Here is a 20,904-nt window from a genome sequence, read left to right as displayed (position 1 = left end):
CTGTTTTCAGATGCAACAGTGTGTGTGTGTGTGTGTGTTTTTGTCTGACTGCGCTCCTCTTTCCACAGTACACAGGCAGTGCGTATCACAGACGACCACTTCCGCCACCCAGAGTGCTACATTTGCACAGATTGTGGCCTTAACCTGAGAATGAGAGGGCACTTTTGGGTTGGAGACGTGATGTACTGTGAGAAGCATGCCAAACAGAGGTACCAAGGCCCAGGTAGTTCACCTCAAACCACCATCTCCCCTCGCCAATGAATTCGCCGCCACACACCCGCCCCGCCCTGGACATAGAGTGCTGCTTATCTGCCTGAAGCTTCACGTCATCATGACTCTGTTACAGACCTTGGGAATGGGGCGTGGAAGTGGACAGACATCAACGATATGGCAGAGGATGTTCTTTTCTGATCATAGTTAACCATATTTTTGCAATATTATGATTCACTTTCTTGCCTTTTGTTATAACTCTGAAATTTGGAGCTTTTTTTTCTTCATATGGCCCAGCCTCCACAGTCTCTTTAGGTTATTCTTAGCTCTAATGATGCACAGCTGCCATGGACTCAAGCCACATTGTACTAAGGCCAGATTTGCATAACACCATAGACAAACTCAACAGGACTGGCTCTCTGAATCTGAAGATCTGGATAATCATTTGAATCTTTTGCTGACACAAAGGGACCAAATCTCATCTACACTGCATGCCATTATGAAAATGTACTGTACACAAGCGGTGATGTGTGTGTGTGTGTGTGGGTGCATATGGGTGCGTGCTTTCACATGCAGAAGTGGAGTGACTTCTGCATACTTTCCTTGCATCCGATATGTGTGTGTGTGTGAGTGTGAGTGTGTGCATGAAGGAGAGAGAATGCGGGTGGGAAAAAAGGGGGACCACATTGTTACAGACACAAAGGAGTTGGAATTTTGCCTTAGTCTGGCCAAAAGCCCTTAAGTTCTTCTATATTTCTTTTGTAAGCAGAATTTACTAGTAGATAGAAATGATGAAAAATACATATTTGCTGCCTTTTTTGCTGTTTTGTTGCTTATGAGGGACTATAGATTCATTCAGTATACAAATATTTTTGATGTTTTTGTGATTGAACTGTATTATATAATATAGACCATTTAAAATGAATGATGTATGCACAGGACATTTAGTGTGAGAAGACTTGATGATGATGATGATGATGATGATGATGATGATACATTTGTCCAGTTACAGCAGTACTCAGAGATACACTATAATGTTAACATTCCATGTGGCACTTAATAAAATTGCACATCCTGAAGCTTCCTCAGTGATGATGTGTTGGAATAATAAGTTACAATGTTAATGTCTTCCTACATTCATATCACTTTTTTGATGATGTCCACGCCGTCTTCTAGTATCTTTTTCAGTTTTCCTAAAAAAGATGTACATTTTTCAGGTGTCTTAAGAAGTATTCATCTTTTTTCCATACCAATGTTTTATTGATATTTCTATATGCACACAATATACAATATTAAAGGTAGAATATGTAGAATGAGCAGAACAACGCCATCTAATGTCTCGAGATCGTAGTCGCAACAACCAAAAAGTAATTCCAGCAGTCGGGTTGCCAGGTCCGGTCTAACTCTGTAAATATACCACTTTATCCACATGTCTAACCTTTTTAGGCGAGAAAGTATCCCTTTAGATCCACAATGTGACGCTAATTTGTCCAAATAACATCTGCTTAAAGTTTTGTTCCTGCGAATTCGGAGCCACTCAAGTTAGCCGTAGCGAGTAACGCACTTCCGGTCATTTTCACAAAATAAAACACCCGTTGCCTTTTATTATTAAGAAAACCATAACGATAGAGTTGGTGCTTTTATTTTGAAAACAGGAAGCGAATATACCCTCGCTGTAACTGACTTGAAACCACCGAGGTACATTACATTGTAACGCCAGTGGGAGTAGCAGCAATGTCTCTGCATGTACTGCCCATAGACTGTGGTACTGCCTAATCCTAAGCACCGATTGGCTTGTGTGTGGTGTCGTCAGAAGCAGGAGAGGCTCACGGTCGTAAACATCTAGTCACGTGTACTCTGAGATGGACGCGCAGGTCAGGAAATGACGTAAACGGACCGTATATGGTTTGTTATTTGTGTTGTTACATTACGTGTTGGACTAAATACATGGACATATTGAGGAAAATATTCCGGTTTTATGGAAACAGATTTCATATTTCACAAGAATGGATACTTGGCGAGCTGTACAGAAAGTCCTGTGTCATAAGATGATCGTTGTGGATAAAGGGAAGATTTTGAAGGTATGTAGGCATTATAGCTTTTCTCACTTAGCTGAGTGGCTAGCCGAGCTAATCGCTAATACTATTACGGCTGTGAGCAACCATATAAGTCGTGAGTGGTCTTGAATGAATCAGAACAATCTAAGCTTTCCAACAATGTACGGCATGAATATATATGTTTAAGGGTTGATGTTTAAAACATTCAGAAGAACGTGTGGCTACCTCCTAACATCCGTCCTGTCCCGTGAACGGAACAGCGTGCGTTAAGACGTTAATGATCAAATATCAAAATCCGAATAGGGTCAGAAAGTCAACCCACTCTCCACATTTCCATTGCTACCGTTTTGATACTTCATGGTACACAAACAAATAGCATCTCATATGAAAGCTAAGACCCTGGCGAGTTCAACAGTACCACTATTATTGAGCTAAAAACTCAGTGAACCAGCAACCAAACAATACAAAGGTCAATAACCACTTATCTACAGCTACTAACAGATATTCTGTCTTACCTTCGAAGTTTTGTGATGAAAAGTTGTACTTGAGAGCAAAAAACGCTGGGAAGTCCAACACGGCTCTGCTTGTTTACAACTCCATTTCACCCAGTGCCAGCCTACAGTAGCTGCACCAGAACAACAGACAACCCTGGCAACCCGCAATTCCGGCCGCTAATTGGCTGGTACAATGTACACAGAACGTGTCAGAACGTCATTGTCGAACCCGTCAAAAAAATTTAAAAATATTAATTCAGACTAATTTTTTTTTTTTTTATGGAAAAGCAATACTTTCATTCTGTACCCCTCAAAACGCCCCGTGGCTGTATTATTTTTAAAAAATATATAGCTTTTAATAAATATTCTACATATTCAACCTTTAATAATATTTTAAACAAAATATTTTTCTGTTAAGTTCAGTAAATCTTTTTCACAGTTGACATGTTGTCAGGTAAACACAGGTGTAACTAATTACATTAATGATTTGACTTTATTCCATTGAAGTCTCTCACTAAGTCAGTGTGTCCACACATTAGTTACACATGTGGTTTTCCTGCTGTGATATGTCAAAATATCTGCTGTGAAAATTGTGTTGATAATAACCCAAACTCATAAATTGACCATGCTGGATTTTCCACAGAGGAGCTTTATCATCAAGTCATATCTTCTGTTCTACTAACAGTAAGTGTCTTGAAAGGAAAATTAAAAACATGAGATGGACATTGTCCAATTTAATATAGAAAAATAGCCATGAAACCATATACTTGTCAGTAATGTTAGGAGAGTTGCTTTATAACAACAGTAACGTGAAAATAAGTTTTGTTTGCAATCATCTTACTCCTTTTACCACATTTACATACAGTGTGATACAAGAACTGGAGGACTTCAAGTACAGGTTAAGTTAATAAAATGGACACTATATAATTCTCTGAAAGAACACAAGTTTGGGCTGCTTACTGCATAGAGTCCAGTTCATCATTTACATGAGTGGATTTGTGACTCAGGCTGTTGCCTACAAATTGGAGATACAGCCATGCAGAGTATTAAAAATGTAGAGGAGAGGTTTGACATCTGACAGCCCGCAGCATGTCAAGAAAGTGAATTATAACTTTGGCTCCCTTTGAGGATGTCTTTGTGTCAAATGTGAATCTTAAAACTCAGGACATAACCTTGGATGTGTTTAGCATCAGTCTTAGTAAGATCAGTTTCAGCAATACTGCACAGAAATCACAGTGCCATCCAGAAGAGGGCAGTATTAGTATAGTTTTAAAAGTGTCTGAATTTTGGAAAGACAGGAAACATAATAAGTAGCCATTGAACCAAAACTACACCAGTATTTTACTTACAGTATATGAATAGTATGTATGTATAGCATAATAACAACAGCATTTAGATAACACCTATGCTAGATGATATACGATAAACAGGATTACACGCCTGTTGTTGCACCAAATACAAATCATAATTCTCAAACATTGATAGGTATTTGGTAATATGATACCACATTATAATGTGATAACCTCATTAATTGTGGAAGAAGCGGATTTAATGGCCCCATAAATCCTTAATTAAAACCATGCATGCAGGAAATGCCCTTAAGTGAAGGGCTGACTGGTAGACGAACAAATAGAGAGGAGGGCTCTCTGTGTGCTGCTGATGTCACCACTAGATGTCATGGGCTCCTCAATAAAGAAAGACTGGTGCATCAGCTCAGCACCAGATGAGGGCTTTGGAGGGCCTAATGTTTGCTTCCCGGCTGGAAGTTTTCTTTTGTTTATCCACTGGCAGAAACACTAGCCTGAGCTATGCCTCAGTCTCAGCAGTCACTTGGTTTGGTTCACCATCTGATTGCGCCGAAAACTCATTGTTCTCAGATATTTTTGTTCTAACGTGTGATTTGGAAGGCAACACGAAAATGCTCAAGAGAAATCATGAAATAACCATCTCACGAACCGTCTGTCACCTCAATATTGTATGTCATACATCCCAAAGCTTGCGTAACTTCCACCAAAATCTCCCCCAAGACATTATCTCAGTTTTGCTTCTTGAGCATCCAAGCCTCTATGTGTTCCACCTTTCCTTCCCGATGTTCTCCCCTTTCTCAATACCCCACCTGGAATGGAGTCCAGATGTGGAAACAGGGACTAGGAAAGATTGCTTACTTGGCTATAAGGAGTGAGGGGGGCTGTGGGGTGCATAGAGAAAATGTTGGAACGACATTAAAGTTTGTCTGGATGCCATTAAGTACAATTTGATGTAATGTGCAGTTTGGGACGTGACATTTTAAATGGAAACTGTGCTCTCCAGATGAGAGAGATTTGGGCCTAGTGGAGTTGGAGGGGGGTGTTGTACTTGAAGCCTTATTTAACAGCTTGGATAAACAGCCCTCTGTTTCGTTGCTGAGCAGGCGCCCATCCACTCCTTGTGCTTTCTTTCAATAATCATGCTGGCTTTCTGAGCCTGCTCCGGAGTACAGTATCATATACAGGAATAACAAACCCAGGGTCCACCGTGTGGGTCAGAGCACAGTGCACCATTATACTGCCGGGCATGCTTGCATGACTGAGGTGCCTGCAGTTTGGATATTTCAGCGAATACATGTCAAGCCCAATTGCACAAAGTCCCTTTTCAAACGCTTTCCTGGTTCACCTTCTCATATTTTGAAATGCTCTCCAGATTGAATCGCCGTGGCCTCCATCCTCCCCGGGCCTCTCGTATATCAAAAAGTATTTTTAAAACACAAATCCATGGAGTCCAGGATTTTTGGGAACTTTCCATACACAGGCAAAAATGTGAAAAGGAGACCTTGAGGAAGTTTATGATTCTCTGTATTTTTTGGATTATGTGTGTTTCTTTCATGGGGAGAAAATGTCATTTTTTTTAACAAAATATTAGTCTTTCAACAAAAGATTTTAGTTTTGGAATATTTTTACGAGGGTATCTCTAAATCAAAGGATTTAGTTGGTGTTGGAAGAACCAACATGGAGTAAATCTGTTATACATTAAATCACTTTGACAACAAATGGTAGGCAAAGAACAACAATCTTCCACTACTATTTGAATTGTTTTATTAATGTTCAGCGGGTTAGTTTGACAAAAACAATTTTGCAATATGAACAGCAGTAAAAGTATAATGTCTTATGGGTAACTTGCTGTTGCCCCATGGCCTCCAAATGGACAAAAATATTCAACAAAGTCCTTTAACGTTATCTACAGTACAGGGCAGTCTCATGCAAGGTCAAACTGCTCTGTGTTTCCATTACTCCCTCTGCAGTAACAATAAAGAAATTTGCTGAAGTAGATCTATAAAAGTATTTGCTTCCTCTGTGTCCCGCTGATTGAATGAAAAGCCTTTGATCTGGTGAAACACACAATACACAAGAGACCCACCAGCATTCATTCATAACTTTATTTTGCTCTCCCATTGCAGGCACACATTGAAATCAAGACTCTCTCGTCTTTTAAATGCAGTAAAATAAAAAAACAATCCAATGAAGATCAATAATAATATGGCATTTAGCAAAAATGAAGCATAAATGACCACAAAACAATAAATATCTGTTGTCACTGTCATCTTCTGCACTACATAGCCTATCTTACATTATAGGACATTTTGTGCATCTTAAAACCAGTAATCATATATAAAGCAATCAGATCAGTTTTCATATCTTTACTTTCATATCTTTACTCTGTCTTTATTGTATATTAGGTGAATATTTGAATTATGGCTGCAAAGATGTCTAAAAATAAACATATACATGTGATTGATTGTGTTGTCCAAGTTTAATACCATTTTGTCTTTGTCTAAAAACACACACCACTAGCCCACTGCGTCATGACGTTTGATGAAGGTGTGTGAAGTGACTTTAGGTTCACCCCTGGTCACATGTGAAACCTCCTCTCTCTCCCTCTCCCTCTCTTTCTCTTGCTTTCTTTAATTCTCCTACTGGGCTGGATGCGCTAGGACCGCGGGGACCAGAGCGCATACGGAGACGGAATGGGCGCACTTGGGGTAGTACTAAGTGAGTTTGAGTGTGACAGAGGCAAGCAGGCAAAAACCGCTAGATTTTGGGAATTACACAGGAGCCGATCAAGACCAGCTCATTTTTTTTTTGCCCGAATTAATAGTTTCCCCCTGTTTTAAATTTCTGAAAAGACGCGCTTGAGAGAAGTCGGTGGAGACATACCGGAATAGTGGGAGACACTGAGGAAAAGTTTTAAAAGCAGCGAAACAACTGGAAAAAAGTTTGTGATTATACTTTTTTCCCTTCACTTCTTCATACAGATGTCAGCGTTGCTCTGTGGCTGCTCAGACGTGAATCTCATCAACCCCTGGATTAACTTTTAGAGGGGAGATAACGGTAATCTGGACACTCCCAAGTCTCCTGAAAGTGATGGAAATTTTACAGAGATATTAATGCGAGTTTTAGCCTTTTAAAACAGAATATTGCGCATGGTTGGGTGTTTAAGACGTTTGGAAGGACACACATAGGCCATCCTTGGGATTTTTTAAAACCTTGTTGGACCAAAAGGAGTTGTGCGCCCAAGCTGCCATGACATAACGGGACACTTTTGGAAAATCAAGCGTATTGAATATTTCTGGAATGACCGGATGATGTGCGTTCATTGTTGAGCGGAGTATCTCCAGGTTTGCCATTCATTCAAGAGCAGAAATAACTTCCTCCCCCTTGTCCTCCTCAACCCCCCCTCTGGAAGCTTCATGGTGGAGATATGGGATGACTGGAGGCGGGGGTGCAGCTGAGGTGAGATCCAGCCGAAGGACAATGTTTGCGCCCGGCGTTGGCATCCCTCCGCTGCCGGGGCGTCTGGTACTGATGCTGCTCCTTCTGTCCGCCTGCGAGCCGAGGCTCTCCCAGGCTTGTCCCGGGCTGCTCGCTACCACCAGCGGCTGCAGCTGCGCGGACGAGAGGTCCAAAGCGCACGGCATCCAGACTGCCGGAAGAAGGGTCAGCTGCAGCAAGGGGGAGCTGTCTGAGGCTCCAGATGCCAGCCTGCTCCCTAACAGGACCGTCACTTTGTGAGTTTCAAAGAACAAGTTTATTAGTGGGGCAAAATCAGCCATTGTTAGCTTTGATCTGATGATATATCAATAGGCCTATAATATTACTTCAAGTTTTGTGGCCTACTGCAGATTGTGTTTGTGGCACTGAGTGACTTTACCTTATTTATGTCCTTTGCTATCTAGAGTTGTCAGGTTTGAATTGGTTATGATAAAGTATGAATATGATAAAACAAACAGCATCATATAAGGGTTTAATATATTCTGATTAGGCCCACACACCCATGACTCTGACCCCATGGCCTTAGTTTTAACTGTAGTGAGGACTTGCTGCAGTAATAAGGCTTGTTAGGTCAAAAGTTTACATCTTGATCTAGTTTCTCTGTAGTGGAGAGCTGAGCATCACCACTCTGCAAAGCATTAAGAAGATCAGTGAGAGGGCAGGCTGACTGTAGCCATCATCTGGCCCTGCCTCTTTGACACAACTCTGTCACTTTAAATTTGACTCTGACCCAGCCAGGCAGCTCCAGTTCAGCTCCCTCTTTCTCCCTCCACCAACCCTTGTTGCACATGGTCCAGCTGACTTGGCCTTGCAAAACTAGAATAAACAGAAACACATTTCTGGTTTTATCTTTTATTTATTTATTTATTTATTTTTCATCAGACTCTATGTACTTTACTGGTGGGTTGTCTCACAATTACCTCCTAGTGAAGAAAAGAAAAGTAACTGCTTAATGCTAAAATGATTCTGGGTCAGTTTAGTCAGATGTGTTTTAATTATGAAGCAGTTATTTGTGTGGTCTATTTGGATGAAAGTTGAAAGAACTACATATTAGGCCAAAACACACACTGTGTGATGAATGGACTACCAATCTATCAGTGAAACATTTCTTGGGTGGTGTTTTTTATTCTTTTTAATTTTTACAGTTATTAGAAATTCACAAGACACTGCTTCTTCCCACAGTATATTACTGCCTCTGTGCTCTGACCCAGGAGAGCAGCACATGGGCACAGTGAAAAACAAAAAAAAAAACAAAAAACATGTTCAAGTGCCCCACTGGAGTGAACACATGAGGTAAAGTAAGGGGATTTATACCCCAGGAGAGCTAAAGCCAGCCAGCAATCCATTTATAGGGCCTTATGTTTCTTGCTTAATAAAGGCAGGATAAACATCTGGTGTACACATTTCTGAAAACCAGAGGGAAAACTAAAAAAAACAGCTTGGGTGGCAGTGGTCGAGGTGATTGAAGATAATCTTCCATCCCCGCACCTACTAATTTTGGTTGAGTTGTTGTTGTACAGATGTTTAGCATTCTGTGACACATTTATGAGGCTGTGTACAAGGGGCAAACAATTCCACCCATCTGACAGTCCGCCATTTTCTTTACCTTCCCTTCCCTGTGAACACTGGTGTCTGGAAAGTTAATTTTCCTGAAGATTCTGTGAGTACCTCAAGCGCTCGTGCTCCCATCATTGCTCACGACATTAGCTCCAGATGTGGAATGTGAAGTTGTGTTGATATTTGTTTTATTCCTGACATTCCTCAGTCCGTTCAGAGACTGCAGACAGTATCCCAGGTGCAGCAGGGGAGCTTTCTGTGCCCTACACCATCTCAGTCCCTCCCCGCATTGGACAGTCTGACAGCCAGCCCTGCTGCCCTCTCTCCTGGGGCAGCCTGGAGGAATGCTCTCCTCCATGCTGAGCAGGCAAAGGCTGGAGGACACCAGGCCCAGGGCTTCCGGGGCCGGCTGCTACGTGTAATGCACAACAGCTGGCCCCTGTGAACATTCCAGCTGAGGCCCCTCAGCCTCATGGGAAATCCCAACAGGGATTTGTTTATTAAAACTATTAGTTGGCTGTTTGTTGTTCTTGCCAGCCATAAAGGAGCAACCAGTCGCCCCAATATTATCACCTCCTCCTTTGGCTCGTCAATGCCCACGCTGCACTTTGATTACATTATTTTATGTAAGATTATACAGCCCACCATTCCTATAAACTCACACTTATCGTTGGATTAATGATACATAATGATGTTCTCAGCCCTCCACCATGAGCTCCAGTTGTCTGTCCCACTTTCTCTCTTTTTCTTTATCTCCAGCTCCCCGATTTTTCTCCCTTTTTCCCACCCCTCTATCATGAGTTCATCCACACGCAGTAACTCTCAACCTAAATATTTAGTCGTCTTGGTAGGAAACTGCCATGTCCAAACTCCTTCCAGATGTGAGCCTGCGCAGGCTTGCATTTAGGCCTCATTATGCACGGCTGCAAAGGAGCTGGATCACTGGGAGAGGAAGAGGAACGGAAGGGTAGAGAGGGGAAAATAGATAAGAGTGTACACGCAAAAAAAAAAGAGAAAACAAGGAGAAAGCAGGAATAAATGATGGATGCAGAAAAGAGGCTGTGGTGGAGGAGAAAGTTGTACACGAGGAGTCGAAGAAGTGGGACGAGGGAACCAAGAAGGGAACAAAGAAAGAGAGCAGAGGATGGAGGAGGGAGAGGAGAAGCTTGGCAGGCGGTTCAGAGGGATGTGCCCCTGGAGACCGAAAACTCCCCAGCCCCTGACTAACAGATCTTCAACACTGGGGTGAGAGGGAGGAGGAGGAGGAGGAGGAGGAGGAGGAGGAGGCAGGGCTCCTCAGTGTAGCAGCATAGCTTCACTTCCAAAAGATTGCTCCATGGCTTTATTATTATTAACCCACTCTGAGTGAAAGAGGAACTTTTGTTATTTTGGTGATGAAAAAATAGTGTCCGTAGAAGGATACATATCATACATATTAAGCCTATAGCTCTGAAACACACAGCGGAGTGATTCTTTTCTCAGCGCTCTGTGGTGGCAGCTGTGTTTGTTTGAACGTTTTAATGGATAACAGACAAATGAAGAGAATGTACAGTGGCAGTCTATGTGTGAACTTACTGGTGCTTCATAGCTTGTGGTTGAAGTGAAAACCATACTCCTCCCTTGGTGTATTTGTTGTCATCGCTGTGAGTGACGGACAGCGTTGGCTCAGTGGGTGCCACTCTGAATGAGTGGGCACAGATGCTCAGGGTGGTGGGCGGGGGTCAACATGCCCGTCCTTGGCTCAATGCCCACTCACTCAAGACAGCTGCAATGCAAGACAGTTGCTCCCTGCACGGTCGCACTTGAGTCTATAATGTCGATGTTTCTGGCTGGTAGTCAAGACTGTAAGATAAAAATATTCCAACTAGAGCAGTAATATTTTTATCAGTAAGAGTCAAGTTCCACTTATACTGCAAGTTGTTGCTGAACAAAGGCTTGACCTTCTGTCTTGCTCTTTAACCTTTTGTTGGTCATGATCTCAAATCATGAACAGCTCACAATATTTTTTTCAATTATGAATACAAACACTTAATGTAGATCTGAGCTCAAACATCCACTCACTAGTTTTTTTTAGCTTTCAACTGTGTCTTAATAGTCTGCCTGAAAGCTCAGAAAACTTTCTAAGTTTACCTTTGGAGTTTAGATTAGCAACTACAAACAAACTATTCCCAAAGTTAATTTCCAATCTCAGATTGTTTACAGGGATAAAGTGAAAAGGAGCCAAACTAAAATACATTTTAGAAGTGCTGATTTGTCTGCTTTCGACAGCACAGCTTGGAGCCTACGAAATACAGTAATTGATTGCAACTGCTGTAAGGAATGCAAACAATACAATGAAAATAATTATTGTCAAAGTCTGTATATTTAATTCCAGTGTAATTACACAACCTTTACAATGATAAATGTTTGTAGGGGCTTCATCTTGATCTACTTCATTTTCATTCTGTAGCTGGTCTTGTTTTGTTCTTACGCATCAAAAGTCTTTGGTATTTAGTAGAGCCATTCATCTGTTGTTGACTCAGTCAGAAGTTATTTAAAAGTATTGTCTGACATTTCAGGAAATACTCTCATTTGCTTTCTTAGTGAGAGAAAGATAAGACGGTTGATACAACTCTCATGCCTCTGTGTGTTAAATATGAAGTAAGATCCTGTAGTTTGTCAGTTTAGCTTAGCATAATGAGTGGAAACACAGGGAAACAGCTAGCCCAGCTCTATCCAGAGGTAAAATAATCTAAAGCTCACTTATGTTATATCTCATTTATTTTTGTTGTCAAAACTAAAAATGACAAGTTGTGGTTAACAGTTTCTCCCTACTTCAATGCTTCATGCTAAGCTAAGCTAAGCATCCACTTGCTCTAGCTTCATATTTAGCATAGACATTTGAGTTATGTTGATCTTGTCATCTAACTCTGAGAAAAAAAGCAATTGTGAGGACAGACTTGTTTTCACATTTAACCCTATATTTGTCTGATTTGTCAGTGTTCTCTTTCAGTCCCATTTGGCCGACCAACACCCAATCTGTTATTGTTTTTTCCATCTGATGAGTCGTCTGTGTGTCCGTTCTCCTCAACAGTATCATCGATTGGCTACAGTATCAATCAGTGCAACTTTAATCACCATTTATTTATGAGTCACATCTTTGGGCTTAGTTGTGGCCCATGTGTGGATGGAAAAAAAAGGGCTCGCAGATGTGTTGGTGGTTTATGTTGGGTCTGTGAGTCAGTATGTGTTGAGACGGGAGTATGTCGATGAAATCTCCCAAAGAACCATCTTATCAGCATGGAGAATTCCAATAACAGAGAGAGGTTGAACCCCAGGCATTCCTGCAGCTATAGGGTTTATTTATGTGGGGAAAGGTGTTGAGAGTAGGGGGGAGCAGGCCCTCCTCCACACATGTTAGGTGGGGCAGTGGTCAGCAATAAATCAAAAAAGCAAACAAAGGCATGACACTGGATACTCCTAGCTTTATACTCAGCCACAGCACCTGCTAATGTCACACAAGCCCTGGATTTTATTGTGCCCCCACAGGTCAAGGTAACATGAGCGGACTTAGACATCTCCACACACCTACTGTGCACCACTGTAGCTGCTCGCCCGTTTGGATGATGAATGTGTATTTCACTTATCACCTTGTCGTGTTTGTTGATTAAGAGGCTGTGATTTTTCAAAACTTGGCAAAAACAGAGCGATATGTTGTCACTGTAATCTCTTACCCCGGAGTGGCTTTTTGTTATTTTAGTTTTTCCTTTCTCGCCACTTTCTTCTTATCTTACTCCAAAAAATGCCTGACTTTGACTTTTCTTTGCCAGCGCTAACTTCCCTCTCCCTGTGCCTGACCACAGCGGCCCCCAAAGTTCCTGCTCCAGGTCCACAATACATGGATACAGACAGAGATAGTGGGAATGCCTGTGGCTTCAGTGTGTGTGTGTGTGTGTGTGTTTCTGATACGCTTACTCTTGAGAACTAATTCTTGGCATTGGTGCATTCAAACAATTCACCAATATAATTTGATTACTTTCACTTCCTTTTTGGTTACCATCTATCTATCTATCTATCTATCTATCTATCTATCTATCTATCTATCTATCTATCTATCTATCTATCTATCTATCTATCTATCTATCTATCTATCTATCTATCTATCTATCTATCTACATTTTTAATCATACTATGGGAAGAGACTTAAAATAGTATGTGTTTCAGTGTTTAGTGGACAGTTGATGGTAAAGAGGTAGACAAGAAGGGACAGGATAGAGACAGGGTTATGATGTGCAACAAAGATCCCTGACTGAAAGCTAACTATGGACGCTGCAGTTATGTAGTATGTGCTGTACCCGTTTGGCTCCTTTAGTGCTCCTATAGTGCTGCAGTGATGACGGCTAAATCTGGTAGGATATCACCATGTATTTTTGTAGAGCCTGGAAGTGACATTTTGCTGATGAAGCAAAATGTGGCTAAGACAGAAGTGCAGTTGTCTGCAACTGTCAAGTCTCAAAGAGATAATAGCATTAACTATGTTATTTGAGCCATTAGATTGAAAGAACTTAGTGTTTCTTTGAACTATTTTTACTTGATAATTAAAACAGAAGTTTTAGTCAGTTATACACCTAGACTGATTTAGTTTTATGCGTTTAAGTTATATACAATAATTTCTAGACTTCTCCACACAAAAAGTAAATGTACTTTATTTATTAAGTTTTTTGTTTTGGTTTAACATCAGTAGATTGCTGATTGTTTTTTTTAATGATCTGGTTACTTGTAAACAGATAATTAGTTCTATCATCATTCCAAACCATTTTTTTGTTGAGTATTCTATTACTGTTACATAAAACTGCAAGATATTAAAAAGTCTGTCACTATGTGTATATATATATATTCCAATCAGTGTGACAGGGGCAGTTGTGAAATGTAGCAATAAGCTTTTATTATTTATTTATTTTATTAAAGTCTAACCACTAAGATACAATGTGAATGTTTATTCGTTCACTTAAAATTAATATAAAAGCATGTTGGTCCACCATACTTTTTTATGATATATTCCTTATTACTGTTTAATAAATTTTTGTTTTTGTGGGCGATGTACAGTAATTATGATGATGTGAATTGTGAATCTCAAAACACTGTGGTAACACAAAACATACAAAAACCAGAACACAAACACAACCTTCTCACAGATGCCTCTAAAGAAACTATGAGAGTATCTGGAGCAGAGTAGATTTTTGCCAACCCTTTGTAAAGGCAGGCTGATTTCCCAGCAGTCTTTGCAGTCGGGAGCTGAAAACAGAGGTTGGTTATGAGACAGAACAATGAGACAATGTTAGCCGGGCACACACCGCATTCCACTCACTGTCTCTAAAGGCTAAATTCACTAAATTGCCTCATTAAAAGTGTAAAAACACTTTAGACAGTGATTAAACTGACTATTGTGTTCCTGCACGGCAGCCATAAACTTTCCATTTTGGTTTGTCTTGACTTGTCTTTGACTCTAAATATTGCAATAATTTACTGCAGCAGTATTTCAACTGTTAATATCCAAAGCAGCTACTTGTTTATGTCTTAAAAGTTCACTGGTCGTCCAGCTTTAGTAAACTGTGGATTGTGCAAGACACACACTTCATGGATGCTTCCTGTTTGCAATATTCACTGGATTTTCTAATAAGATGAACTGCAAGTGGGTGACCTTCCTCTCCAGAGTGTGTATTGTGTGTGCATATTCGTCTGTCTGTTTGCCTGTGCACACATATGGGAAGGGCGTGCATGGCCACAGCTCCCAAAATAGTCTTCAGTCCTCCCCTCTCTAATTAGAGACATTTCAAAAACCCAGATTTTAATTTTAGACTAGTAACTTTTGGACCACTTATGCACACACACACAGATATACACACTGAGTTAAACATACACACTTTCCGTATAAATAAATCCGATGGGTCACACACTTGTGCATTTAAATCTGTGCTAGCTTGCGTACACACACACGCACACACGCACGCGCACACACACATGTGCACGCACGCACGCACACACACACACGCACGCGCACACACACATGTGCACGCACGCACGCACACACACACACACACACACACACACACACACACACACACATACATAGCCACAAACCACAAAGCCTTACTCCCTGGCCCAGCCTGGTAACCCCAAGCACAATTCAGTATACTCTATAATAAGTGGTTGCACATATCAAATGAAGCTCACTCCCCATATCTAGCCCCAAGGCAGGAAAGTATGATAATAAAGCTAAGTAATGCAAGATTCCCTGCATACTGTAAGTCTACCAGCTCATATATTTTGTCACTTTAACACACATGACAAGAATATCTTCCACTCCTTAATGCAGCTTCCCTGCCCCTCTTCTCACTGTTTGATGACTAAATAACTCAATCAGGGTTTGCAAAATGATTTCACAAAAAATATTATGCATGCAATTACATGGATGCTCCTTTCCATTACAGGCAGTAAATGGGGCTTATAGCTTGGCAGTGTTCCATGGTGGCTGCAACAAGCCCTCTGGTGGGTCGGGGGACAATGGACACATTCACATCTTGACATGCATTTGCTACTAAAGTGCCTGTTGTGCTCAAGGGCATTTAGTCTCTCTGTTACATTCAGTGCCGTGACTCTCTGAGGACAGGCTCACGGTCGAGGGGGCTCCCAGGACAGCCGGCTTAGGTGGCTCTTCGTCTTTTTACAACGAAAGGGTTAAGCTATTTGGATGGACCCAGGCGCTCAATAGTGCAGCGCAGTCTGGAGGCCTCTTAGAAAGTACTTATTGTAACAAAGATGACACAGCCACCTCCCATCTCTCTGCTTATGTTCTGTTTCATTCCTCCTCCCTCAACTTTCCTCTTCTTGTCTCTGCAAAAGTGTCCATTAGCAAGAGAGACTGAGAGACGAGGGCAGGGTTCAACTGATGCAGGTTTAAAGCCTGATGCAAATATCGACAGTCAGTAATCACTAACTGATATTTTTGTGCAAACAGCTACTATAAATGTCACTCAGTTGGTTTAAAATGAACAACAATAATCATATTTATTTTAAGATTAAGATCATAAAATGTACAGCCAGCACAGCAGCCAAACTATAATATACAACCCAAACATCATCAAACCATCTGCAGCATCTGCACATTATATCTGGGTTGGTTGACACACACTGGCCAATATGAAAGTTTTTACATCTTCACTTTTTTCCCCACAGCCACACGCTTACACACATTTCCTGAAAATGACATTTTACTTTTCCAAAACTGTAAACACAAAAAAGCCACACATGGTCTGGCCAAACCTCAGACATCGAAGACAAAATTAAACACATCATTCAAAACATGTTATCTTGCATCTAAATTTAACTACAGATTACTCTTTGCCTTTTGAATGACATATAAATGCTACTAAATACAGAAACACCACTGAAATACTGTAAATGAAAACCTACTGATACATGTAGTTTTAAGAGAACAATTCGAACTACCTCCTACAGTATCTAAATTGTATGTGCAAATGTAGATTAGAAAAGTTAGGTTTATTTTGATAATTATAATACTAATTTATATAGCAGTTTTTTTAGCATTCTTTTGAAGTGATTTATAACCAGCTAATAACAGACAACAGTATCAGCAGTGAAAACAGATACAGTGTTTTCTGTATGAAAAAATGAAGTTGCCTCTATATAATGTGTTTCAACCTTTGAAAAAGGTTCAAAATGATCACCAAGAGGTTTTTTCATAGAAGACATTTTGATATGACAGAGTAGGCAAAACACAGGTGTAAATTATAAAATGAACAATGGCTGAATTCCATTTAGCTGCTTCAGTTTCAGGAGCCTGGTATCGTGCATGCTGGCTTGCTGTCACACTGTCACAGCTTATCGAGACACTTGAAGGGAACAGAGCAATTGTAATTAGGAACACCTGAGTTTTCCTGCTAAAGCAAGTCAGCATGTCTGCTGTGAAAAAGGCCTGTTTGTCTGACAACAGTTAAATTACGCACTGTGGTTTGTTTAAATAAAAATTTGTTACACATGGTAATGTATATTAGCAAATCTACTGCACACACACACACACAGACACACACACACATACACAACAGCAGCCTCCTGTGACATGTCATGACCCAGAATTCTCCGCCACTAATGAAGGTCTGCACCAATTACTGCCAGTTTGTAGCCACAGGAGCCCTGTCTCAGCAAGTGGTTGTATGTGTGTGTGTGTGTTCGTGTGTGTGTGTGTTTGTGTGTGTGTGTGTGTGTGCCCGTGTGTGTATTTTCATGTACACAAATGATTGTAAGTGTATTTTATAAACTTATTTTATATTATTTGGCATACAATTCTATCTATCTATTCTATAATTAATCTGAAAAGTAACTACAGTTACAATATATCTCTCTGAATTGTAGTGGAGACAAAGTAGCATTAAAAAAACCTACCTAAGTACCTAAAAATTGTACATTAGTACAGTAATTGAGTAAATGGACTTTGGACTTACATTTCAGCTCTGCCTGTCACTGTCTGCATTTCACTGATACAGCAAATCTCACCCATCAGTTATGTCATGTCATGTTAAAACAGATGATTAAACATATCATATAACTGAGGTATGATTTTATCATTCCTTTCAGCTGACCTGCCCAGCAATCTGAAATGCAACTCATAGATCGAGACCAACTCCTTGTCTATGAGGTTAAGCTGCCATGTAATGTAATGTAGCTCTGTTTCAGACTGTAGATCTATTAGACCTGGCATTTGGACTGACTAAGCGACCTCGGAAAACCTGGTAACAGCCAAGTCAAAGTAATAGAATTTTTAATCCATCTTTTGGTTTAACCACAATATTTTGTTGATCCACTACGTCTGTCCTCATTACTCTGACTGCTGTGTGTGTGATGTGTATATAAAAAGAAATACTGCCATGTCCACTTAGTTCTCCTCTGAACTGCCAATATACTTGAAAGGCAATCCTGGCAAGGGAAAGCAGCTCAAACGGGGAGCAAAAGAGGGAAAATGCAGTAAAAAACACTGACAGCTTTGTATAGAATGTTCTCAGCTGTAACATACACAAATTAAAGCGCTCACACAATGCTGAGCTGTTTATGTAGAAGTGGATAATGGTATTGCTTTCAGCAGAATGTAATTGCCTCTAAGGAAAATTCCCTCAAGGCTGAATATTTTTTATTTATATGAAGTCAAGCACTGCTGTGACACAGACCAGTGTGTGCACTATCAAGGCAGCATGGTAATTAAACCCAACTTAATTCAATGATGATGCTCTGAGACTCTCATTGAAAATCACTCTCATTATCTGGCTCCTATTGGTCTCAGAATTAGGACTGGATTTATGCCATGTTACCAATCTCTTTCAAGGGTCCTTGTCTTTCACCTCGCGTGTGGTCCTTGAGGGTAAGAGACCTATCCAGAGTTAAATGATGTTTACACAGTGGCCTGTAGGGTTGTTTTGACTCTCTTTATTACGCTGAACCTGCGCTTCTCTGTCTCTGTTGGGCTTGGAGCGCTGACTCAACGCCCGGGGTGGGAAAGGAGGTGGTGCGTTTAATCAGCACTCATGTCTTCACGCTGTTTCATCAGTGACCAGCATCTAATCACACTGTTTCAGCTGGACATGTTTTTCAGGGGAAAAAGGAAAACATCACTATTATTCAAAGATGCATATGTAATGAGAGCAGGCAGCTTAGTCTGTAAATTAATTCTTATTAAATAGAAATCCCTCCTTAAGACCTTTATTCTGTTTTCTGTTTGCTGTAGAGGCCTGCAGCTACATAGAGCTCACCGTCTGCAATCCAGCATGCATAAATATTTTAGGGCAACAGGGGCCAATTTGAATCAGCATTTTTTACTCAAACGTATCTCATTCATGTCCTGGAACAAACGCCAAACCAGGATGGAGCATTTCCTGTATTTGCTCCCCAACACAAGCTTTAAGTGTTTCTGGTAGGAAGCTGGGATGAGGAGTGCAAAGATATTGACAGCAAATTTTTAGCGGTGACCGACAGCAGACAGGACATCCTGTTGTGTTTTGGTTTACTACATTCTAGCTGTGGTTAGGGCGGGCAATAGAAGGATGTGTTTTCCTCTCGCCGTCCCTCTGCACCAGGTTGTGACCTGGAAAGCTAAAAGGGACTCTGTTCAGCTGCTCCCTGTGCCAATGCTGTTCACCACACAGCAGGCCTTCCCACTTCCACCACAGAGACGATTCCTCAATGACATGATTGGCTGACAATTACCCAAAACCAAAAGCAGCTACAGGAAGCGCGCTGCCTTTGATAAACTGTGCGAGTTTACTTTTTACACACAGGTACACCAACATCAGTCCCCCAGATCTGAGTGTTAAATGTGAGACTGCCTTTAAGTTAAGAGAAGTACAGAAGTAAATCAGTGAACAAATAAGATTTGAGACATGCTGTCATGCCCCTGTGTGGCCTTCAAAGGCTTTGTGGGTTTAGGAAGCAAATTGAGCAAAGCAACAAAGTGAGTGGCACGGTGCAGGGAGGAAGGTAGCTGCTGTAGTTTACTAGACAAGAGTCTTTGTGTGGTTTTGTACTTTTTCACACTCGATCACGCACCAAGGTACCCTTGAACTAACAGTATTACAGTACTTAATACTCATTTTATAAAGAATGAGTTATAGTGACACAAAAGCCCAGGCATTTCTCAACGTGTCAGTAAAGAGGAAAACGTGTCAGTAAAGTCACACTAATACTTTTGCTTTGATGGTAGAAGTCTCTCACTTTTCTGATTAAGTATATGTGGGTCCATTGATTTTCTTGAGGTCTTTGTATAAAAGAAAAGAGTGAAAATCTTTCAGATTGCAGGATCATTTTCATATATTTCTTCACCAGTTTTGCAGGCTGCTCCAGTTATTTGTCACGTTAAAAGATAAGGTTATTCCATAGCTTGAACTTGTATTAGTAAAAAATCTAAAAAGAAATATACATTTTCCTCTCTGTTCTCACCTTTTATTGGACCACCTGTAGTTTTTTCAAGGTTGATGTTGTCCTATTAGAAACTGCCAGGATATTTTGAAGATCTTCAATCTATTTCTGCCTGTCTACGAAAACATCAACTTTGCTCTGGAAATCCAACGATGACTTAAAACACTGAGACATTCAGGCATCTCAACCTGTTGAGCTATTAGTATTCAGATGTACTATTTGTTATTATAATACAGTGTTAGAAATACCTAACTGATTATGCCAAAGTTAATGTGAACATACCGATTCATAGATGTTCATTTGATGATTTTAAGCCAACAAGAATAACAACAGCCAAAAAAAAAAGAAAAGAAAAAAGGGTAGTGCTGTATATGGGAGTTTGATGTTATGTGTGGTTTTACTGACCCTGTTTAACCCCTCAACTATTATTCTACCATACGCTGCATGAGGGAAGCTGGTGTCTGCTTCTGTTTGACCTGGATCTTTTCATATGACCCTCCGCTTTTTGATCTTCATGTAAATGAATTACATGAAATGGTTGAATGGGATCCTGGAGCCTGACATGTGGCCCTGTTTTTTTTTTAACGTAGATTAGATGGATTCAATTAGCTGCTCTGATTTCTCAGAGGCCTTTGTGGTCTGAAAGGGTTAAGTGAATAAGAGATGCTAAACGCAGCTCTGAGATACCAGCCATAGTCTGGACTGAGTTAGCACGCTGCCACGCCATGTACCATACAGCTTATTGCTCTTGAAAGCAGATTAACTCAATCTGCCATCTGATCTGTCACTTGTGTCGAGGAGAGAGAAGCCACTCGTGTA

General features: G+C 40.7%; 2 protein-coding genes across 2 annotated transcripts in view; both read left to right on the top strand.

Moving 5' to 3' along the window:
* pdlim2 (PDZ and LIM domain 2 (mystique)) overlaps positions 1-1,315 on the top strand; it is a 37,544-nt gene extending 36,229 nt beyond the window's left edge. The window contains exon 10 of the mRNA XM_053325700.1: positions 69-1,315. Coding sequence (XP_053181675.1) covers positions 69-261 — 193 coding nt within the window. The 3' untranslated portion in view covers positions 262-1,315. The remainder of the gene's footprint in view (positions 1-68) is intronic.
* Positions 1,316-7,500: 6,185 nt separating this feature from the next.
* The window catches only part of adgra2 (adhesion G protein-coupled receptor A2), a 34,566-nt gene continuing 21,162 nt past the window's right edge, over positions 7,501-20,904 (top strand). The window contains exon 1 of the mRNA XM_053324772.1: positions 7,501-7,802. Coding sequence (XP_053180747.1) covers positions 7,501-7,802 — 302 coding nt within the window. The remainder of the gene's footprint in view (positions 7,803-20,904) is intronic.

This window comes from Scomber japonicus, chromosome 9, assembly GCF_027409825.1.
Source record: "Scomber japonicus isolate fScoJap1 chromosome 9, fScoJap1.pri, whole genome shotgun sequence".
Lineage (NCBI taxonomy): Eukaryota > Metazoa > Chordata > Actinopteri > Scombriformes > Scombridae > Scomber > Scomber japonicus.
This window is presented reverse-complemented; position numbering and strand designations above follow the sequence as displayed.